Source organism: Poecilia reticulata, chromosome 5, assembly GCF_904066995.2.
Source record: "Poecilia reticulata chromosome 5, P_reticulata-male-v2, whole genome shotgun sequence".
Lineage (NCBI taxonomy): Eukaryota > Metazoa > Chordata > Actinopteri > Cyprinodontiformes > Poeciliidae > Poecilia > Poecilia reticulata.
In genome coordinates, this window is record NC_088834.1 from 20,376,863 (window position 1) to 20,398,307 (window position 21,445).

The window sequence follows — 21,445 nt, forward strand, 5'->3', positions numbered from 1 at the left end:
TGCACACACACACACTCACACCTAGGGGCAATTTAGACAGACCAATTAACCTGACAGTCAAGTTTTTGGACTGTGGGAGGAAACTGGAGTACCAGGAGAAAACCCACGCATGCACAGGGAGAACATGCAAACTCCATGCAGAAAGACCGGGGCCGGGAATCGAACCCAGAACCTTCTTGCTGCAAGGCAACAGCTCTACCAACTGCGCCACTGTGCAGCCTATAATGAACCCAGTAGGTACAATTTCAATATTCTGAATAAAATGAATCTGGAGTAGGTATTTCTCTTCCTCCAGTGAAAAACAAGACGGAAATGACCAACATTAAATTCTTCTCCCACATGTTCGCGCCTTGTAATTCACTGTTAAGCAACAGTAATCATACATAAAGACAGATTCATTCAAAAGAAAAGAGGCTGGCAAGTCCAAATTTAACAGCAGATTCTGATTTGACTGTTGCTGCAACCTCTGTCTTTCTCTGCAAGACAGCGGAATATATTCTCTGGTCGCTCTGTAAGTGATGCCACACATCAGCCACAAGCATCCCCACACAGCTTGCTGCTGAGAGGCAGAGAAACCACATGTGCAGAGTTAAGTGCTTTTCAAATAAATATTACAAAAGCTTCAATTGTTAATGACCAATGTGTTGGAGATATTTGACTCAGTTCAAGCTTTCTCTTATCTAACTTTGCACCCAAAATTAAGTAAAACAGTGGCATTCATAGCTTACCTACTGACAAAGATGTTTTGATGTAAATACCTTTTAATGACGCACGGGGTCTATTTTTTATTAAAAGGGAACCGATGGAAAACTATTTAGGCTTTTACTGGAATCTTATTAGAAAGCATCCTGCAAGAGCGAACAGGATGCTTTCCTGTCCGGTCTTGCAGGATGACAGTCATCAGTGCTTTTACAAGCACTGATGCGAAAACCTCTCCCTGTTTTCGCAATCACACACTCCATTGCATTGTATCTGGATATTGATAGGTCAACACAGAGTGGTAAATTGGAAGAGAAGCATTTGTGATTTAAGCTTTTTTACAAGTAAGAATTTATTTATTTATTTATTTATTCCATTTACAGTTTAAAATGAACATGTCACATGTTCAAACAAAAGTTTTGAATGAAAAGGAGTAGTTGGAAGAAGAAAAATCTCTCAAAAATAAGCACCAATCGACAATTCATAGAAACACAAAACGATGTATTAAAAATAAAACAAAAAGAAAGGAGATCTATTATCTTTGTAATGATACAGCACTCTACCGAGTCAATATACTTCATTATACCTTGATAGAATATAATGTATGCTGTGCATTTGCATTAAGCCTCAGTTGCTCTGATCTGTCTAAATTATATTTAGTCAGTGCAAACTGACTTAATAAGTACCATAATTAATAAAGAGCAAATACAGCATTACAAAAACTAAGCAACACAGCAGACAAGTCGGGGAGAAAGTCTGAAGCATAGTTGAGTTATAAAACACAAATCACAGGCTCTTATATCGCCTCACACAGCATTGCTTAATCCATCACATGAAAATGGAAAGAGACTGTCCTACTAAAGTGAGCAAGGAGAGGATTAATCAAACAGGCAGCCAAGTGGTCCATGGTCAGCTGCAGAGGTTTACAGCCGAGGTGGGAGAATCTGCTGACAACTTTTAGTCATGGACGCCACAAATCTGATGGTTTTATCCCATGTAAACCTGTTTGCTAGAAACCATGAAGGAGAGATAGTGTCGAAGAAGGTGCTCAGGTCTGATGAGACCAAAAATGTTATTTTTTGCCTTAAAGGCTATGGAAGGCAGAATCATTATGAAAATCACCCCAATAATGAAATGTGGTCTTGGTAGCATCATGCAGTGGGGATACTGCTCTTCAGCTACAGGTGAAGAGCTAGAGGTTTTGCAAGGAACTACATTTTGGAAGAAAAGTTATCACAGAGTGCAAATGACTTGAGTCTGGGTCAATTATTCACCTTCTAACAGGAAAAGATCAAACCATATCCAGGAGTTAGAACGGCCCAGTCAAAGTCCAGACATAAATCCTATTAGAAATCCATGATGAGACAACACAATTTATGTTTAAAGACACTCTCAAAGACTACATGCATGCATTGGGCTCTCAATCCATACATGGCGATTTATCTAAAGAGCAAATGGGAAAAATTTCAGCTTCCTAATGTACAAAGCTTTTAGGTAGACAGGCAGGTAAAGGTGGTTCTACAAGTTACTGACTCAGAGGTCTGAATAAACATGCACAACGACCTTTAAAGGTTGACTTGCTAAAAAAAAAACAATAAATAAAACAAGCATACTTTCTTATTTTGCATTTCAGTTATGCATTTCTTTGCATTGGCCAATCATATTAACATAAATACATTGTTTGTGGTTAAATAAAATTAAAATATGCTGTCAAAGTGACCACTAGTAGATACAATCTGAAGCTAATGAGTTCATATCGCGTTAGCAAAGACTCCTACAGATCTGTCAGGAGGAAAACGTAAAGCAAAGACAAGGACATGGAAAAAAAGAAGAAACACTTAAGCCCTCTCTCGCTCTCTCTCTTGCACACACACATGTGAAATTACACTTTTCATGAGAAGATTGTTTGGTGTTTGGTAAAAGAGTTGACCACTTGCATCCATTAAAAATGCATTATGTGCTGTATGACACATGAGAAGCCTCCGCGTGGTTGATCGATTCAGCTACGTGTCCGTTGTTATTGGGCGAGGCCGACAGCTTGCCGCTATTTAGTCTTCAGTCGCACTCAAGATCCTCACTGGAGAAAGCAGCTGCTGAAGATGGAGGTAAGGAGGACTAATATCTTAAAATTTGATTCTCTTTGGAAATAAATGGAGAGTATTAATACAGTATGGTAAGTCATAAATGCACACATGTAGTGTTTTAGCTTACAGTTTAATAGAAAGAAACAAAGAAAGTTTCTGATTTATTTTTTAAATTTACATGTAAGGAAGTCTAAGCGGCGTTTTGGTTTTAAATTGTTTGCTGCAGGCCTCTGCAGATGATTTCTCAGAGTTGGAGAACGGTATGGCCAGTATCATTAAAGTTTTCCATAAATACTCGGGTCAGAACTGCACCCTGAGGAAGGCAGACCTTAAAGCTCTCATCAACCATGAGATGAATCACTTCATCAAGGCAAGTGATTTAATCCGATGATTTTAATCACAGCAGGAAATCAAACTCAAGATCTGCATGAGTGAAACCTCCAAGATCTATGAAACAAATGTCACATGTGCTTCCATAGTTTTTCTATCTCGTCTGATTTATTTGTCCGGTTCCTGCACTTAATCAACATTTTTCCTTATAAACAGAAAATTAAGGACAAGAAGATCCTGAACCAACTCTTCACTGATCTGGACCAGAACGGAGACCTGGAAATCGACTTCAAAGAGTTCGTAGCTCTCATCGCCATGGTTACTTCAGCATGTCACGACATCTTCAACCAGACCCACAAACATTGATCAGTATGTTTACACTAAATATTCATTAAACACTTGAGGAAATCTGGACGCCTGGCTCCGTTTGTCTACTAGTGTGACTTGATTCATTTGTATTTTAACCAACTTAGAAAGCAGGTTGTTATTAAATCTGTTTTCTATTGTGATGTTTTTCATAACGTGATTTATTCTGCTTGCTTGGGGAATTGGGACATTTTGCACGGATCAGTTGTTTGTTAAAAACTTTAACGGATGAAATGAAATGCCCAGTATTTGGATCATACGGCACAAAGTCTGAAAACTCTTTCAGAAGCCATCACCCAGCAGCAGCTCAGTTTCTACAGGAGTTTTATAAAACATAATACATTTGAATCTTTGCTGCTGCTGCTGTGACTGTCCAGTGGTCGGCACTAGAATGACAGCTAAAACCAAGCAGCTCTCTTTTGAGGATGAGCTACAATTTGCTGCATAACAACAAATTAGCTTGTCCATTTTTGTGCAAATTGAACTCCAGCTCCAATTTACATTTCTGCGTATAAAACTTGATCAAATCAAGCATCTTTCCAGATATTCAGGTTCTCAGATTTTTCTCCAAAAAATCCAGGATTTTCTTCCATGCGTCTTCCTGGGCGGCAGCGTGCGGTGCAGGGTGGCCGCCCCACATCATTGTCACTGCAGCAGAAACATCAGATCTCAGGTAATAATGGCAATAATAAGTAAAGAACATGAATGAAGTCATGTAAAACTGCAGAGGCAGCTCACATTTCTTGGGTTTGACGGACCACATGGACGCTCTTGCACACGGGGAATAGGGCGGCTCGATCAGGTGACCAGCGCCGGGGTAGGACAAGCGGGTGAAGAGGTGGGATTTACCGGCAGACCTTAACCTCTCCTCAATCTGATGATCCAGAAACCAAGAATTAGAAGAGGCAAAGACATTTGATAGATTGATATGTGGTACCCAAGATTTATTACCCAAGTAATTCAGAGTTACTCTCTCAACAATTTAAAATTTTATTATCCGTGTTTTCAATTATGCTGTGTGGTGTGGTAGCGATACATTTAATTTTTCGTGTAATACCAATTATCGCCAAAAGATGGCAGTGGTGGCGCGTGAAGGAGAGACTGTCTTTAAAGCCTTACGCTGAAGAAGATGAGTAAAACACAAGCAGCTGTCAAAATATCAGAACATTAGCGAAGCCGCTACTAACTTTGATTTCTGTGTCACAGAATAAAAGACATACAGAGCTAAACTGCAGATAAAATCAAAAAGCATGAGTGACTAAACCAAATTATAATATTGTCTCTAAACGGAAAATTAATTGAAAGACAACAGCAGAAACTGGAGCAACCAGGAAAGAGTAGTAACTTTCTATGAAGTACAAATTTGCTTGTAGTTCTTTTAAATAATCAGAGTTATGGTTGTACTTATGCCCAATACAAACTCGGCAAGATACAGAGAATTTTATTTATTTAGGTGACAAGAAGACATGTTATACTTCATAGAAGCAGAGCTTTACAGCGGTTATTTGATCTACAGGAGAGAAAACTGATGTATCTGTTTGAGATGGTACTCATGAAAGGTGTGAGATCTTTGTTCCAAACCACTACCTGTCAATTTGGATTTAAAGGAGTCAATTAACCAACTTTACCAGATCTGCGTTCTCAATGCTTGCGCAACAAAGGTCGTCTTCACCCACTATGTACATCAGAGGACAGTCCAGTTTCTCCACCTGCAAGAACACAAGAAAAACTTGTAGGACATAATATTACATTAATGAGATCTTCTTATATACAAACCTGGTTGTGTGCTCATAGCATTTTACTGCAAAGTTGTTGTTTTTTAATTAACAGTAATTGTAAATAATGAGTCTTTTAATTCTCAAAGAAACTGTTGCCCATTCTCCTGGACTTTGATATTATACTGTATTAATGCTGAAATTTTGCTCTTACTCAACAGTATTTTATTCCTTATTCAGTTTTAAAATATATATATATATTTTATATTCCCTTTGTTTGAGTCTATTTGCTCTTATTGCCTGTCACTTTTGCTGCTGTTGCACAAAAATGTCACCATTGTGGGACAATAAAAGACATTTCTATTCTATTTACAGAGCTGTTTAGTGAGTTAAACAGAATAACAAATCTGCTTGATTGTGGCTCAATACATCTTAAATGGGTATTTGTGATTCGATCTACTGGTCGAACGTAGATCGACCGGTAGATCAGTAAAGGTGGACGTTAAAACCAGGTGTGAACAGTTTTTGTCCTGTTACCTTAACAAAGCTGTCAGGAGGAATATTAGCAGGCAGAAAGGCGTCTTTGAGAATGACACAGCCCTCATCATCGAAATTCCGAAGTTCCTGGGAACTAAAAACAAACAAAAAAGAGGAAAACCAGGAGATGAATTGTATTCTTATTTATAACATGTTGATGAAATTTGCAGCACCAGTCATTACTAACTGCTCAGTTGTAACTGCTCAGGACATATTTGTTCCTGAAGTTTAATCACGTTACAACTATGACGACTGTATTTAATCAAGATTGTTTGCGACAGACCAACACAAAGTAGCTCTTAATTATGAAGAGTACAAACACAAGGTGTGAGAAATGTGGAGTGCATTTCTGTTCAGCCCCATTTAATGTCATATCCCAAAATAAAATCTTTGCAGCAACCTGCCTTTGAAATTCAGACAAAACGCAAAGCAGAGTTCCCTTTTAAACAATTCATTTTTTTGTATAAATCCATCAGTTCTGCAAAGATCTCAGAGATTTGTCAGAAGCTAAACAACATCACGAAGATGAGAAAACATAATAGACAGATTAAATGGAAAGATTTGTTATAGAAGAAGTTTTGTTCAGTTCATCATGTGAAAATGGAAAAAGCTTGGCCCGACTGTAAACTCACAAAGACATGGCTGTTCAATTAAACAAATAAGATCATTAATGGACAGGGAGGAAATTATTCAGAGAAGCAGAGGTCACGAAGGGGTCACAGCAAATGTGTGGAAGAATGGAAGAAGGTTATCTGATGAGGAAGAGAACAAAATTAACCTTCTGGTCTTTTTGGTGTTGAAACATAGAGGTGGCAGCATCATGCCGCGGTATTGCCTTCCGACAGCAATAAATAAAACTTAAATAAATGGAGTTAAATAAAAAGCAATCCTTGAAGAAAAACTGAAAGAGGCTGCAGATGTTCATCTTCTAGCATAATCACAACATTTTAGAGCAAAACATATTCATGTGTTAGAATGGCCCAGTCAAAGTTCAGACCTAAATCCATTTGAGTATCTATGCTCTCCATCCAGTCAGACTGAGATTGAGCTACTTTGCAAAGAATTGGTAAAACTTTTAGTCTCTTTTACTATTTGAACCACCATGCAGCCCTTTGAGCTGGTCCATCACACAAAATTTCCATTAAAGACGTCGTAGTTTGAGGCTGTTTGGAAAAATGTGAAACGGTTTTAGTGCTTTTGCAAGACAATTTATATCCTATAAATATATTACAGATTATCGGCATATTGATCTGAAGGACTGCATTGAATGCAATATACTGACTTTCCTTGAAATCAAATCAAATAAGCCTAATTTCAAGCTGTCTGTGGTCCTGAATCACTTTGTGGTTCACTGAATCATCATCATCATCATCATCATCATCATCATCATCATCATCATCATCATCATCATCATCATCATCATCATCACCTAGCTGATTATTTACCTGTCAAATTCTTTTGTCCTGCTATCTAAACTAAAGAATGACATCATGCTGCCCACAGCGCCGTTGATGCCAACCAAACAAGATGGCTGCAGAGGAACACAGAAAGACAGCAATTCAGTCGATTTAGATATTACACATGATTACTGACCAACATAATTAATTAGAAAGAGAGTTTAAAATGAGACAGTAAGCTTTGTGACGGACTTTAACTCCGGTTTTGGTGGGGATGCGAAGCGTCAGGTAGCATCCGAAGGAGAGGCCAAGGATGCCGACTCTGTCTGAGACGACCTGAGGGTGATCCTGCAGCAGGAGGAAGGCAGCCTGTGGGAGGAAGATGAGTAAAGACCAGCTACATGTTTAGTAGGTAAAACATGCACAGCTCCCTCTGCATGGTTACAGATGTGCAAAGATTCATCAGATAGTACGTTAGCATAATCTTATTTTACTGGCTGTATGTTAAATGGTGGGAATTAAAAAAATTAAAGGTTAAGAAATTATAATTTTTGATAAAAAGCACCTTGTTAGTGTTTAGCTCCACTAATGAGGAAGGAAGCTGGAAGGCAAAACAGTTGAAAGACAAATACTTCACCCACTGGGTGCCTATGAGGCCATTTGAAACGCATCCTTCACTCTTTAGACGGCCTTAAAGATTTTAATTTATAATTCATAACTTTTTGTTTCCTGGGATATACGTCTGAAACACTTTTCAAAATGGGAAAGACAAAAGAACATGACAATAAATAATTAAAATAGCTGCTCACTTGATCTCATCTACATTCAGCTCAACGATCAGGAAGGTTTAAATCAACAGGAGCTGCGATGGACAACGAGAAGTGGAAGAATTATCCTGCCTTAAAATATGAGTCTCCAACGTTGATACGATTTAGTGGGCCAGGCAGATCTCTGTGCCCAAAGTAGGCAAGAGAAAAACTAGCGTAGCCTCTGGATGCAAGGAGAGAGGAGCGGTATTCCTGCAGTCCTCCAACCATTCCCCACAGATCCAACATGGCTGGAAACGGGCCTGGGCCTGCAGCAGGCCGGGACAAAAGTAAGTAATGTCCTCCAAGAGTGAGAAGTCACAACATCAATGGATAAAAGGCTCACCGGGTGGAATGAACAATGTTCCTACGAGTCCGTTTTGATTAATCTCTATCCTCTTCACTCCTGGTGCGATGTACCACCGTTCAGCAGTCACCGCAGCCAGCTCGGACCGCTGCCCTTCACTGGCAGGAAGAGAGACGTGGCCTTCCAGCAGAGAAATATGCACCACGTAAGGACTCTCCACGTTCTTCTTCCTCAGTCTAAAAAAAAAAAAAAGAGAGCAGATTTCAGTCAGAAAATGAAAGCTTTTTATGCAAATGATTAAATATCAATGATGAAATGTAAGAACCTAAACCTGGGAAAACATAAAATAGAAAGAAGAAAATCAGGGATTGTGCAAGTTCTTTTCTTTGCAGCACGTCTAACAATAAACGTAGCTCACTTTTTGTCTCGCAGACTTAATTTGGTTTGTTAATTTCCATGCAAACTTTTTTCAGAGAAGATCCCAACAGGATGGATGTGGTTTCTTATCAATATGTTGCTCCGTTCATCTACTCTGACCAGCTTCCCATAGCCAACTAAAGAGAGACACACCCATAGCATTATGCTGCCACTACCATGTTTCACTGTGGCTATGTTTCTTTTTTTTCATACTTATGTGCAGTGTTATTTTCCCACCACATAGAGCAGGTTGCATGTTGGCCAAAAACCTAATTTTAGTCACGTCTTATGTGTCTCTCTTTAGTACGTTTGGCGTATGCACTTAAATTGCATTTTGCAGGATGCTGCATATTCACTTTTAATAATTTTCATCAGTGTATTAGAGTACACATAAATGAGTTTAATGCCACATGTTTCCCCCTGTGAAGCTCTCTGTGAACTTGTTTCCGTCACCTGCCTTAAACCTTCTCTTTCTCCAGTAGCTGGCTGCATACTCCAGAAGAGTCCCATCGGCTCGCAGCCCAAATAGGAGCCTCCCACTGAAGGGTCACAAGTTACTGGACGGACAAAAGGCAGAAATAAAACAAAAAACAAAACAAAAAAGGCAAATGAAACCCTACATAGTCACTATTTTATATTAAATTTGATGTTTTCAAACATATTTGCGTCGTCTTCTTTATCTATCTGTAGACAATATAAATTGTGTTACTCATCAACACATATGTTCACAAATAATAGTTTCACTCACAGCTAAAAGTTCCCCTCTCATCTGCGTTATAATGAGCGAATGACTCCCATAGGTCTCCCTCGTCGCTGTGCATTCTTGCATGCAATGTGACGGGACAGCGCGGGGGCAGGAAGTGTCCTCTGATGCCGACCTGCTCGTCAACAAGGGCGCGAACAGGAGCAGCCGTCAGAACAGGAGCGGGTCTGGTGTTACTCTTCCACCGAACTTTCCCTGCAGGATAAAAGCAATGGGACTTTGTGACACGCAGCAGAGAACACAGTTAGAGTAAATTATTGATGACAATCAAACAGGAAGCGGATAAATAGAGAAGGAGGATAGATGTGCATTAGACATTATATACAAAAAAAACAAAAAAACTTGTTGATTATTAGCATTATAAAAAAGATAATCCCTGTTTTGTGACTGTGGAATTGAACTAAGTTAGTTTGGAGGATTTAATGAGAACATTATTTATTTTATTTAGTTTTGTTTTTGTCTGGTTGTAATTTGAGGGCTCACTTCATGCCCCACAGACAGCTAAACATTTTTTTTCCATCCATCCATCCATTTTCTGCCGCTTATCCGGGGTCGGGTCGCGGGGGCAGCAGCTTCAGAAGGGAGGCCCAGACTTCCCTCTCCCCAGCCACTTCTTCCAGCTCCTCCGGGGGAATCCCAAGGCGTTCCCAGGCCAGCCAAGAGATATAATCCATCCAGCGTATATAATCCATCCAGCGTGTCCTGGGTCTTCCCCAAGGCCTCCTCCCAGTGGGACGTGCTCGAAACACCTCACCAGGGAGGCATCCTGACCAGATGCCCGAGCCACCTCAACTGGCTCCTCTCGATTTGGATGCGCCTCGGATTTGGAGGCACTGAGCCTCATCCCGGCCGCTTCACACTGGGCCGCAAACCGCTCTAGCGAGAGCTGCAGATCACGGTCTGATGAAGCCAACAGGACCACATCATCCGCAAAAAGAAGAGATGCGATTCTAAGGCCACCAAGACAGATCCTCTCAACACCTCGGCTGCGCCTAGAAATTCTGTCCATGAAGGTAATGAACAGAATCGGTGACAAAGGGCAGCCTTGGCGGAGTCCAACTCTCACTGGAAACGAGCCCGACTTACTGCCGGCAATGAGGACAAGATTCTGACACAGGTCATACAGGGACCTGACAGCCCGTATCAAAGGGCCCGGTAACCCATACTCCCGGAGAACCCCCCACAAGGCCCCCCTGGGGACACGGTCGAACGCCTTCTCCAAGTCCACAAAACACATGTAGACTGGTTGGGCGAACTCCCATGCTCCCTCCAGGACCCTGCTGAGGGTGTAGAGCTGGTCCAGTGTTCCATGACCAGGACGAAAACCACACTGCTCTTCCTGAATCTGAGGTTCGACTATCCGACGGACCCTCCTCTCCAGGACCCCTGAATAGACCTTACCAAGGAGGCTTAAGAGTGTGACCCCTCTGTAATTGGAGCACACCCTCCGGCCCCCCTTTTTTGAACAGGGGGACCACCACCCCAGTCTGCCAATCGAGGGGAACTGCCCCAGATGTCCATGCGATATTGCAGAGTTGCGTAAGCCAACACAACCCTACAACAACTTAAGGAACTCCAGGAGGATCTCACCCCCGGGGCCCTGCCACCGAGGAGCTTTTAACCACCTCGGCGACCTCGTCCTCACAGATTGGAGAGCCCAAACCAGAGTCCCCAGGCTCAGCTTCCTCAACAGAAGGCATGTTGGTGTTATTGAGGAGGTCTTCGAAGTATTCTGCCCACCGGCCCACAATGTCCCGAGTTGAGGTCAGCAGCACACCATCCCCACTATAAACAGTGTTGGTGCTGCACTGCTTCTCCCTCCTGAGACGCCGGATGGTGGACCAGAATCGCCTCAAAGCTGTACGAAAGTCTTTCTCCATGGCCTTTCCAAACTCCTCCCACGCCCGAGTTTTTTGCCGCTTCGCCCGCCGGTACCCATCAGCTGTGTCTGGAGTCCCACAGGCCAAAAATGCCCCATAGGACTCCTTCTTCAGCTTGACAGTATCCCTCACCGAAGGTGTCCACCAACGGGTTCGAGGGTTGCTGCCGCGACAGGCACCAACAACCTTGCGGCCGCAGCTTTGATAGGCCGCCTCGGCAATGGAGGTACGGAACATCATCCAATCAGACTCAATGTCCACCACCTCCCCCGGAACGTGTTCGAAGTTCTGCCGGAGATGGGAGTTAAAGCTCCGTCTCACAGGGGACCCCGCCAGATGTTCCAAGCAGACCCTCACTACACGTTTGGGCCTGCCAGGTCTGACCGGCTTCCTCCCCCACCACCGGAGCCAACTCGTCACCAGGTAGTGGTCAGTGGACAGCTCCGCACCTCTCTTCACTCGAGTGTCCAAGACATACGGCCGCAGATCAGATGAAACGATGACAAAATCGATCATCAAACTGCGGCCAAGGGTGTCCTGGTGCCAAGTGCACATAAGGACACCCTTATGCTTGAACATGGTGTTCGTGGTGGACAATCCGTGACGAGCACAGAAATCCAACAACAGAACACCACTCGAGTTCAGATCGGGGGGGCCGTTCCTCCCAACCACGCCCCTCCAGGTCTCACCGTCATTGCCCACGTGAGCGTTGAAGTCCCCCAGTAGAACAAGGGAGTCCCCAGGAGGGGCACTCTCCAGTACCCCCTCTAAGAACTCCAAGAAGGGTGGGTAATCTGAACTGCTGTTCGGCCCGTAAGCACAGACAACAGTCGGAACCCATCCCCCCACCCGTAGGCGGAGGGAGGCTACCCTCTTGTTCACCGGGGTAAACCCCAACGTACAGGCGCCAAGATGGGGGGGCAACAAGTATGCCCACTCCTGTCCGGTGCCTCTCACCCTGGGCAACTCCAGAGTGGAAGTACGTCCAGCCCCTCTCAAGGAGACTGGTCCCAGAGCCAGAGCCATGTGTCGAGGTGAGGCCGACTATTTCTAGCTGGAACCTCTCAGCCTCGCACACTAGCTCTGGTTCCTTCCCCACCAGAGAGGTGACATTCCACGTCCCAAGAGCCAGCTTCTGCAGCCGAGGATCAGACCGCCAGGGTCCCCTCCCTCGGCTGCCGCCCGTAACACAATGCACCTGACCCCTTTGGCCCCTCCGACAGGTGGTGAGCCCATTGGAAGGGGGACCCACATCTCCTCTTCGGGCTTAGCCCGGCCGGGCTCCGTGGGTAAATGCCTGGCCACCAGGCGCTCGCCATCGTGCCCCACCTCCAGGCCTGGCTCCAGAGTGGGGCCCTGGTGACCCGCGTCCGGGCGAGGGAACGCCAGATCCAAAGTTCGTCTCCATCATAAGGGGTCTTCGGGCTGCGCTTTGTCTGGTTCCTCACCTAGGACCTGTCTGCCTTGGGTGACCCTACCAGGGGCATAAAGCCCCAGACAGCATAGCTCCTAGGAACATTGGGACACTCAAACCCCTCCACCACGATAAGTTGGCAGCCCAAGGAAGAGCTTGGGCTGCCACCCAAGGATTTAGATTTTTTTTGTTAAATCTAAATCTTTTTTTTAGAGGCAAACCTGAGCAGTCCCAGTAAAATAGTAAGAGGAGTGTCCTCCAAAAAGGGAGGATCTTAACGTTAATATTTCAATACATGTTTATAGCATGAAAATATCAAAAGATGCAACATTATTTGAAGAATTTGAGGTAAATATTTATACAAAAACTAAAAATAAACATGTTTTACCAATAAATCTAATTAAATTATTTAAATCAAATGAAAGAAAAAGCCAGTGAAGATAAGTGATTAAATTACTATAATAAATTCATATAAAAGTACAGAAGTTTTCTAAGTTATAGGTTTTCCTCCTTATGTGTTCACCTGTAAAACAAAGCGCTGGAAACCATAACTTCACCTGTGAGCCGCTGCAAACTTGCTAGTTTCCTCCAAGTGGTGAAGTCTGGTTTCATCTTGATGAAGCCAGAAAGCCGCCCTATTGCTTTCACACTCACATGTGTCCTGAACATGATGTCCTCTCTGTGTGCTCTGCAAACAGGAATGACTAACTATCAAGCAGAGAAACACCAGAAAAAGCATTGCTCCCTGACTCCAAAGACTTCAGTGAGTAGAAAACAAAGACATGTCAAATAGTAATCATGCTACGGTCTGTTTGTTTATGTTGCTCAAGTGTTAGAAATTAACCTTTGACCTTTTGGTTCCAACACAGGAGGGTGTTTTGAATAACAGCAACTAAAAAGTTGTACTTTATGTAAGCACTGGGAACATTTTTAGCATTAATAAGTTTGTATTTGCTTTCTAGCTTGGACACAAATACATTCAAATCGATAATTAAGTAAAAACTAAATAAAAACCCTTCACATTTTGTTCTGTTTTGTCCCAGTTTGTTTTTATCGTGGTAATCTTTGCAACACTGAATATCTGTTATTTATTTACTTACTGAAGTAAATGTGAATGTTGCTGTAAAACCCGATGATAAAACCTCACATGTTCACGCGTTAAAGGGACGTTCCGCAGCTTCACACTAATGATGAAAATACATAAAAGTAATCTCCAGTAAAAGTAAAAGTAATCTCCAGATGTGCAAAATGCATGTCTCAAACAAAAACATAATGTACAACCAAGAGAATACTCACTGTCCCTTTTAAAAGGATATTAGATTCAACCGAAGGGTCACCGACCAAACAACGAGCACAAAGTTTAAACATAACGTTTAATATCCTCTTTCGGCACAATTTCCATCTGGAGAACAAGTTCACGCCTGAAATCGATTAAAAGTTACTTTACCACTGACGGAACTCTTTACAGTCGAGTATAAGATTTATACAAAAGAGAATAATTAAGAGAACTGCACAACTAAAGTAAAAGCTTGAGGGGCGATTATGAAAGGGGAGGGGCTGACACACGTCGCTGCAACGTCACGATATAATATTTATCTCCTTTCTACGTTTTTCTATTTTACGTTAGAAAAGTAAATAAAGAACAAGTAAATAATAAAAATATGATATTTAAAAGAAAGGAAAGTTAAAAACATTTATAAAAAGTGTTGGTCAATTTACATCTGTATGACATAATTAAATGATAATAAATGTTGACTGAATCCCACTGTTAATTTCGAATTAATATTTCCTTTTATTTGATGTCTGTTCTCTTTACCGAAGCTCTTCAGCTTCATTACAGCACCACGCCTGAGTTTGAACTTATTACTTCTTCTTTTTTGGAAGTAAAATCCAGTATGAGGATGTGTGTTATTTTAAAAGTGACAAAGTGGATATTTGTTGATTATGACCCCTTCAAACTCACCAATATGGTCACTAGATATAGCTAAACATGATTTATGATTCATTCTAAAATACAGAAGTAACATTTGAAGAAAATTAGAGGACCAAAGGACAAAGTTTGAAGATGAAAGAAAAATATTTGAAGGTAAACTGCGAGGAGAAAAATATTTTAAAATGTACAAAAACTGATTCCAAAGCGGCTAAAGATAAATGAACACCAAAATCACACATATCAGGGAAAATAAATAGAAACAGTCCACAGAAAAGCGATTTTCCCCCTAAGAAGAGTCAGGAGTAGGACATAGAATGTCAGACTCCACTGCCAAAAATCTTAGCTAAAGCTGAAGTAAATATCAACATAAATATTAATTTTAGAAAAATATTGAATATGAAAGATTACTAGGAATAAACCTCAATTAGAGGTAATTAGAATCCTGAACAAGGAATAAAGAAATACTTAAATATGCATAAGTAAGAACACAACAAAACTACGACAACAGCGTAGGTTTTTTTCTTTGTACTTTAAGATAAATAATTTCAATTTAAAGGATTGGACAAGGTAAACAATGCTATGCAGTATCAATTATGCTCATGTAAAACATGTCATAGGACACAGTAGATACCCTAAAAAAAAAAAAGTATTTTACCCTACGGAAACTAGAAATGGACCTTCCTACTCTTTACCGATAGGTGGCAGTAATGCACCACAGCGCCGTTTCCCTGCTTTCACAGAATAAGATGAAGTTTAGTTTAGTTTCCGGGTCTTTTGCTGTGACGTCTTTGTTGTGAACTCGGTTTAGTCCACCATCAATACCTCCACCTCATCCCTGGAGATTCTTAAACCCCGTGAGGAACCAAAGAGATTACAGTTGAAATTTCTCCTGAAGTGTCCCTGGTCCAGTTTCCAGGTATGTGTCTTTTTGTCTCTGTCATTTTTAAACGGAACCTGAAAGACATGCTAGCACTAATCGTCTTCCGTGTTGTTACTGTATAAAACCCAACGCAATACAACTTATTTTCTTGGATAAATGTTAGAGCATTTTCTCCTTGTTTTCCCCGAGGAATCACGTGTGTTGGTGTTAATGTTCTAGAGGAGTCAGCTAATAGCTGTCTGTATGCTAGCAGCTTTAAGTCATATTCCAGTTCAACTAAAACCACTAAAATGGCCCTTTAATACTGATTATGAGTTTTTTTTTAATGTATCTTGTATGGGGTGCAATGATGATACCAAAACGAATGATTTGGACAAAGAAATGAGGCTTGCAACTTTATTTTTATGATCAGTTTTCTCTAATCCATGAACTGTAATAGCCCCCGCCCCCCTATTTTTGTTGACTATCTCCCATAATTCCTGCAGAATATTTGACCTTTGGTCTTTTGAATTGCACAGATTCACATCCTGAGTAGGGTCGAGGCTTTACGGTGATCCCTACTCAGGTTTAATGTTAAAATTTCTTCAGGTCAATGCAATATCTACAAGAGCAGAGACATTTATTTTCTCTCCCAGAGCTGCAAGAGCATCAAGACATCTTTCTGTTCTTGTGGTCTTTTTTGTTATTTAAGATACTTTGTTTTGGACACATCATCTAAGTAGAAGTACAAAGACAAATGCATGTAACACGTGCAGATATTACACAATATACTGCTTAAGTTTTTGCTATTTCTGCCACTATTAATATTCCAACGTCTACCTTTTAAAATGAAAGATAACATAACTTGATAAACATACTTTTACAAGATAGTCAGATGTTTTTTTTTTCCTTTATGAAGATGTATCATGATGCTACTATTACAGTGAATGTCTGAGTTTTTTAAAGAAGCTGTCAGGGCAAAATGTTTAAAAATATGTTCAACTTACCTGCATACCTTCTACCAGATTTGTAGAGCTACCATACAAATTGAGTGAAGTAATGCATTTAATTTTGGGTGTAGGTTGGAGGGTTGCAGGTGGTACTGGATGGGCCAGCTGTGGATGCTTTGGGCCAGTTACCAGCACTCTTTGGGCCTGCATGTGGAGCATCAGTGAAATATGGCCAGCAACTTCCGGAGCTACATCTGGGACCCGGTCCTCATTATCTGCCAGATTGTGTTGATGCAGTGCATCTACTACAGCTTCCTCGGCCTGTGGTTGGCTGGCGTGGACAGCCTTGTGCAGAGCAGTCGCTCCCTAGATCAGATCTTCAGCTATGAAGTAGGTCAAATTCATTCTTTGTGGTACATCTGTTCCTTTAAGCCTCCATGTTATTGATTTACTTGTTTTTTTTTTTTTAATAGGTCCTTGGTTTTGCTACCATGCAGGGAAGGCTCTCGATGATGGCGTTTATCTTGAACTCTCTTACCTGGTGAGAAGATCTGCTTTCTTTTTCAGATCATACACAAACAGATGAGAACAATAGGAAGTTTTCTATTCATTACATATAAAACCACCTTCAGGTGTCACAGACTCATGGAAGCTTTTTTGTCCCTTTCTTTTTGTCAGTTCAGTTCAGCTTTATTAAACAGTGTCAGTTCACAATAAATATTTTACACAATAAGGCAGTTTGATAAAAACAAACAAAAAACATTTCTATTTCTATATAAACCTAGTTGACTGCTTGGAGTCACTGACTCACAGCAATCAATTCTTCCTGTTGCTTACATGAAGTTGTTCACTTTCAGTAATCTCTCAAGCTGAGCCACTGAAAATGTGTCTCGCATATGACCAAAAGCACCTTTCAATTTGTAATGAAAATGTCAGAGATAAATAGTATGGGTGTAATTTTCAGTGAAATGTGTGATTCTGTGGCAACAGATGAAGCAAAAAGCAGCGGCAGCTCAGTGAATTAAATAATTTTAGTCGTCATCCTGACGCCGTTTCAGCAGTTTGTGTAATAACCAGGTGTCAGGGAAGTAAGTACAGTCAAACAGGCAGGGTTTAGTGTATTGTAAGCCTGGCGAGCCACCAGGCTTAGCAAGTTTTTTTTTTTTTTTTATGCTTTATTTTTTAAGACTTTACAGTTGGTGTGCAGATTTTAATCTTTCATTCTTCCAATAGTGCATATTTATCAAGTGATGTTTTCAAAATTCATGTCAACTTTAAACATTTTTTAACTCAAAAACACGACGGGCCGCTGGATGAATGACCACCAGGGCTTAGCAAGTTTTCTGGGGGAAACCTAGAACAGATATTATAGTTGAATAAATTACTTGAAGCTGTACGCAAATATTGAAAGGTTTTCCCACTTCTGACTTGGTTTGTCTTCCACAAACATTTCTTTTAAAGGGTTTCTTTTGTCACCCCTCAGGGTGGTTGTGTCTTTGACTTCACCTCAGGAGGCCTGAGTGCTATTTTACTGGTGTCATTGATTTAGGAGTTTCTCTGCATTTCTCTGTTTTTAAGTTGATAGAAAAATAATTTTTTTATGATTTGGTTTGAACATTTTAACAGTGATCAAAGGTTATTTGTGCTTCATGAGAGTAGGAAATGACAAATACTAAAAACTGTTTAAAAAATGTAAGTAATATAAAATAGAGCAGTCAATGGAAAAGTAAATTGCAGCTATTAAGTATCATGCGTTTCAAGGTCAGCTTTTAAAATGTTTTGTAGTTTCAAGATTTATTACATGAAGCACAAAATGCTCTTCCAGCAGAGCGAAGATTTGTCTGATTAATGTTTTGCTCTAAATTTATGCAAGCAAACGTTTTCCCTTTGCTTGCGAGTCGAGTTTTATTCTGTTGCCTTGGATCTGTTCCTCCTCCTCCCACTCATCCGTTTTTAGAAATAAATGTGTCAAGTCTCCTTTGTGTTAACTCTCCATTTGTCATATAGCAGCTTTTTAAAACCCAAACAACTTTGAAATAAACATGTTTAGTCTTCAAAACAAAGTTAAGCCGACACCAATTTGTTTTACTATTTTTTTTGTTTTATTTTTATTTACATCCAGCAGCTTTTTAAAACCATTATTTTCCCTGAACTTTGCTGACGATGACTTGTCGATGTTCTGACAGCGCTCTGGGTCTGTGGTTCTTCATCCGCCGGGGGAAGCAGTGCCTGGACTTCACCGTCACCGTTCACTTCTTCCACATGATCGGCTGCTGGATCTACAACTCCCACCTTCCCTCGCTCTCCTGGTGGCTCGTCAACGTGGCGTGCATCGCGCTGATGGCCGTGATCGGGGAGTACCTGTGCATGCGGACTGAGCTCAGGGCCATCCCGGTCAATACTGGACCCAAATCGAACCTGTGAACTGTTCAGATGTTTTTAAGACCCGAGGAACTCGCTGATAAGGTTGTTTCCCTTGTTTATAAGCCTGCGTGAACAGACGGACTGAATAGTTACGAGTCTTATAAGGTTTCCTCCAGCTGACTGGATATTTATTCGTAGCTGCTTATTAAATGTTTGACAGTATTTTCTGTGTTTATAATGTTTTTGAAAGCACACCATCATCCCTACAGCTGATTACAGTTTGTACTTTGATTCATGTTGATGTATTTATCATCATGATACTCTGTGTCCACATTATCATCCTGTCTCAGTTCCTTCTTCTCGTTCATGGTGTATAAAATGTAGAATATAGTCGTTTTTACTCCTGTACATCCTGCGCCCCTTGGAATAAAGTCCTGAACTCTCAGGGTTCTGGTTAATAAAGTAACTATAAAGTTCCTAGCTTATTGATGGGTCTCTCAACAGCCACATAATTTAGTAGCAAGAAATTAACACTTGAAAATTTGGCACCACAATGAGTCATATTCATCGTTTTAACACCTTTAAAGTGAGATGAATCCTGTAAATTCAACTGAAAAACGATCTGCAGAAGCTCCAATAACCAGGTTGCATAAATGCGTTCACCGTTAAGCTAATGCTTTGTTGAGGCTTCTGATTCTGTCAGCAAAACACATCTTTACTAGGTGATATTTGCAATGCTCTCTAAATGTACCTGGTCTCTGGTCCACAGTTGTCTTCATGTGGATCCACAGATTTTTCTGTCGGATTTAGAGGATCAGCGAAACCACAAATCACCGATCGGTTTTTATCTGGCTACACCGCTCTATTTTTAATTTAAAAATGTGTTTGGATTCACTGTGGAGCTGAAAAGTGTCATCTCTTCATATGTATTTGTATTTATCCTACTTGACAAAAACACCCATTTTATCTGAAAACGTAACCCCGGAGCATGATGCTTCCTCTACTCTGTTTCACAGGGGGCCAAACGTGTTTTCCAGATATGTGACCCCGAAGTTCCAGTTTGGTTTAATCAGATTACTTCACATTCTCCCATAAGGCTTAGAGGTTTTTCATCCACACTTCACAGGCCAGTCATCTGATGACTGTCAGCCTCCCTGACTGGTTTACTTCTTGTGGTTTCATCAATTTTTGATCAAATGTCCAGTTTTTGTCACACATTTTCTCTGTAGATGAGTATCTTTACTGTGTCATTACATACAGTCCATAATGCTAGGACTAATCTTGTACATTTTTTATGTTAGAAATCAAACATTTTAAGACTGAAATCAGATTTGGTTTTGCCAGTCGAGATTAAAGTGCATATTCAGACTCATCGCAGGACTTTCTTGTTAAGCTTGCGCTGCATTTTTCACAGCTATTATTGTTTGGCTTTGGGTCTGCATGTATTTATGTATTATGCAGAACAGTCTGGCCCGTTTAGGGACAGTTTGTCAGCCATCATCTGAGCTCTGACAACAGGGAATACGACGGGGGGGGGGGGAATACATCAACGTTTTCTAGAGCAGCGCCTCCGTAATGCTTCTGAGACTCCAGCTGAATTTTTCAGTCTTGAGATGCAAACTCAGATGATCTCAGTCTGGGGTTTGCAGCTTTGAAAGTGCAGACTATGCAATGTTTTAGTGTAATTAGAGAGCTGTTTCCCATTTGATCAATATGGACAAGACATGAAATCTCTGAGTTGGAAGTTGTAGGGTTTTTCTGTGCAGAACAGCGAAGTGTTGGTGTTTTCAAAAATGGGGTTTTATATTGTTGGCCAACAGATTCGTAACTAGTGCTGGTGTCATCTCAAGTAGTAAGATGCTAAAGGATTTCACACTATGTTTTTACCTTAAGGTGGGTCATTTAAGGTTAATGCAAGATTATACACACATTTAGACACATTTGAATAAAATATTGGTTGTTAATAATGGTAATTATTTAAAATGTTTTTAAGTTTATTAGAGCCAGATGTAAAAAGAACACTTTCTATAGCTTGTCCATATCACAGCTCATCATTTGTAAGTGACCAAACCTGGAGATATATGGAGAGATATTAGATCTTTTATGTTTATTTGATGTACTGACTGGATCATATGAAACATTTGTCATTATCAGTAAATAGAGAAGCTATTTAGATATTTAGATGCTACCATATAAGTTAGCGTCTCATTGTGGGGGCCAATGCTGAAGACCTTACGGTTCACACATTAATGTTGTGCTGCAAAGAAGTCCTTAAAACGTCTCATTTAGATTTGCTCTAATGAGAGACAAATAAGTTACAGTTCGTTTTCCATTTGCAAGGCATTTTTACAATCATTTTTTAAAATAAATATCAGCATGTTTGAATTGATAGTGTGTATTTTTTGTCTACTTGAGGTTGGATTTCAATAGATACAGAATCAGGAAATTACCAGACAATTTTTTTATGTTAAAATCATACAATAAGTAGAGAGCGTACTTTGTTTTTACCACAATGTGTTTGCCAGGAAGCGTTAGTCGATGTTCTGAGCTAAACATGCTCTGGTGCAGTTCAGTGATCTGTCCCTGCTTTTCCTTTTTAAGTAAACAGAATAACATCCAGGATG

General features: G+C 40.7%; 3 protein-coding genes across 9 annotated transcripts; 2 read left to right on the forward strand and 1 right to left on the reverse strand.

Annotated features, from left to right (window-relative positions):
- The first annotated feature begins 2,536 nt into the window (after positions 1-2,536).
- LOC103465286 (protein S100-B-like) lies at positions 2,537-3,527 on the forward strand. Its single transcript, XM_008409957.3, has 3 exons — positions 2,537-2,804; positions 3,010-3,153; positions 3,330-3,527. Exons 1-3 carry the CDS (start codon positions 2,799-2,801, stop codon positions 3,477-3,479), a joined length of 300 nt encoding a protein of 99 aa, XP_008408179.1. The 5' UTR covers positions 2,537-2,798; the 3' UTR covers positions 3,480-3,527.
- Positions 3,149-14,287, reverse strand: LOC103465285 (acyl-coenzyme A thioesterase 1-like). 7 transcript variants are annotated; one of them, XM_008409952.3, is made up of 13 exons: positions 14,012-14,287; positions 13,816-13,899; positions 13,273-13,403; positions 9,407-9,616; positions 9,116-9,215; positions 8,281-8,477; positions 8,028-8,203; positions 7,381-7,497; positions 7,177-7,262; positions 5,732-5,825; positions 5,108-5,188; positions 4,218-4,353; positions 3,149-4,127 (listed from the first exon to the last, which is right to left on the reverse strand). In XM_008409952.3, exons 3-13 carry the CDS (start codon positions 13,382-13,384, stop codon positions 4,027-4,029), a joined length of 1,410 nt encoding a protein of 469 aa, XP_008408174.2. In that variant the 5' UTR covers positions 13,385-13,403; positions 13,816-13,899; positions 14,012-14,287; the 3' UTR covers positions 3,149-4,026. The 7 variants fall into 7 exon arrangements, with proteins under 7 accessions (XP_008408174.2, XP_008408173.2, XP_008408175.2 ...); XM_008409951.3 differs by having other exon boundaries at positions 13,273-13,423; XM_008409953.3 differs by lacking the exon at positions 13,816-13,899.
- Positions 14,288-15,332: 1,045 nt separating this feature from the next.
- On the forward strand, positions 15,333-19,266 carry sys1 (SYS1 golgi trafficking protein). The gene is made up of 4 exons (XM_008409948.3): positions 15,333-15,564; positions 16,589-16,847; positions 16,931-16,998; positions 18,644-19,266. Exons 2-4 carry the CDS (start codon positions 16,686-16,688, stop codon positions 18,879-18,881), a joined length of 468 nt encoding a protein of 155 aa, XP_008408170.1. The 5' UTR covers positions 15,333-15,564; positions 16,589-16,685; the 3' UTR covers positions 18,882-19,266.
- The last annotated feature ends 2,179 nt before the right edge of the window (positions 19,267-21,445 follow it).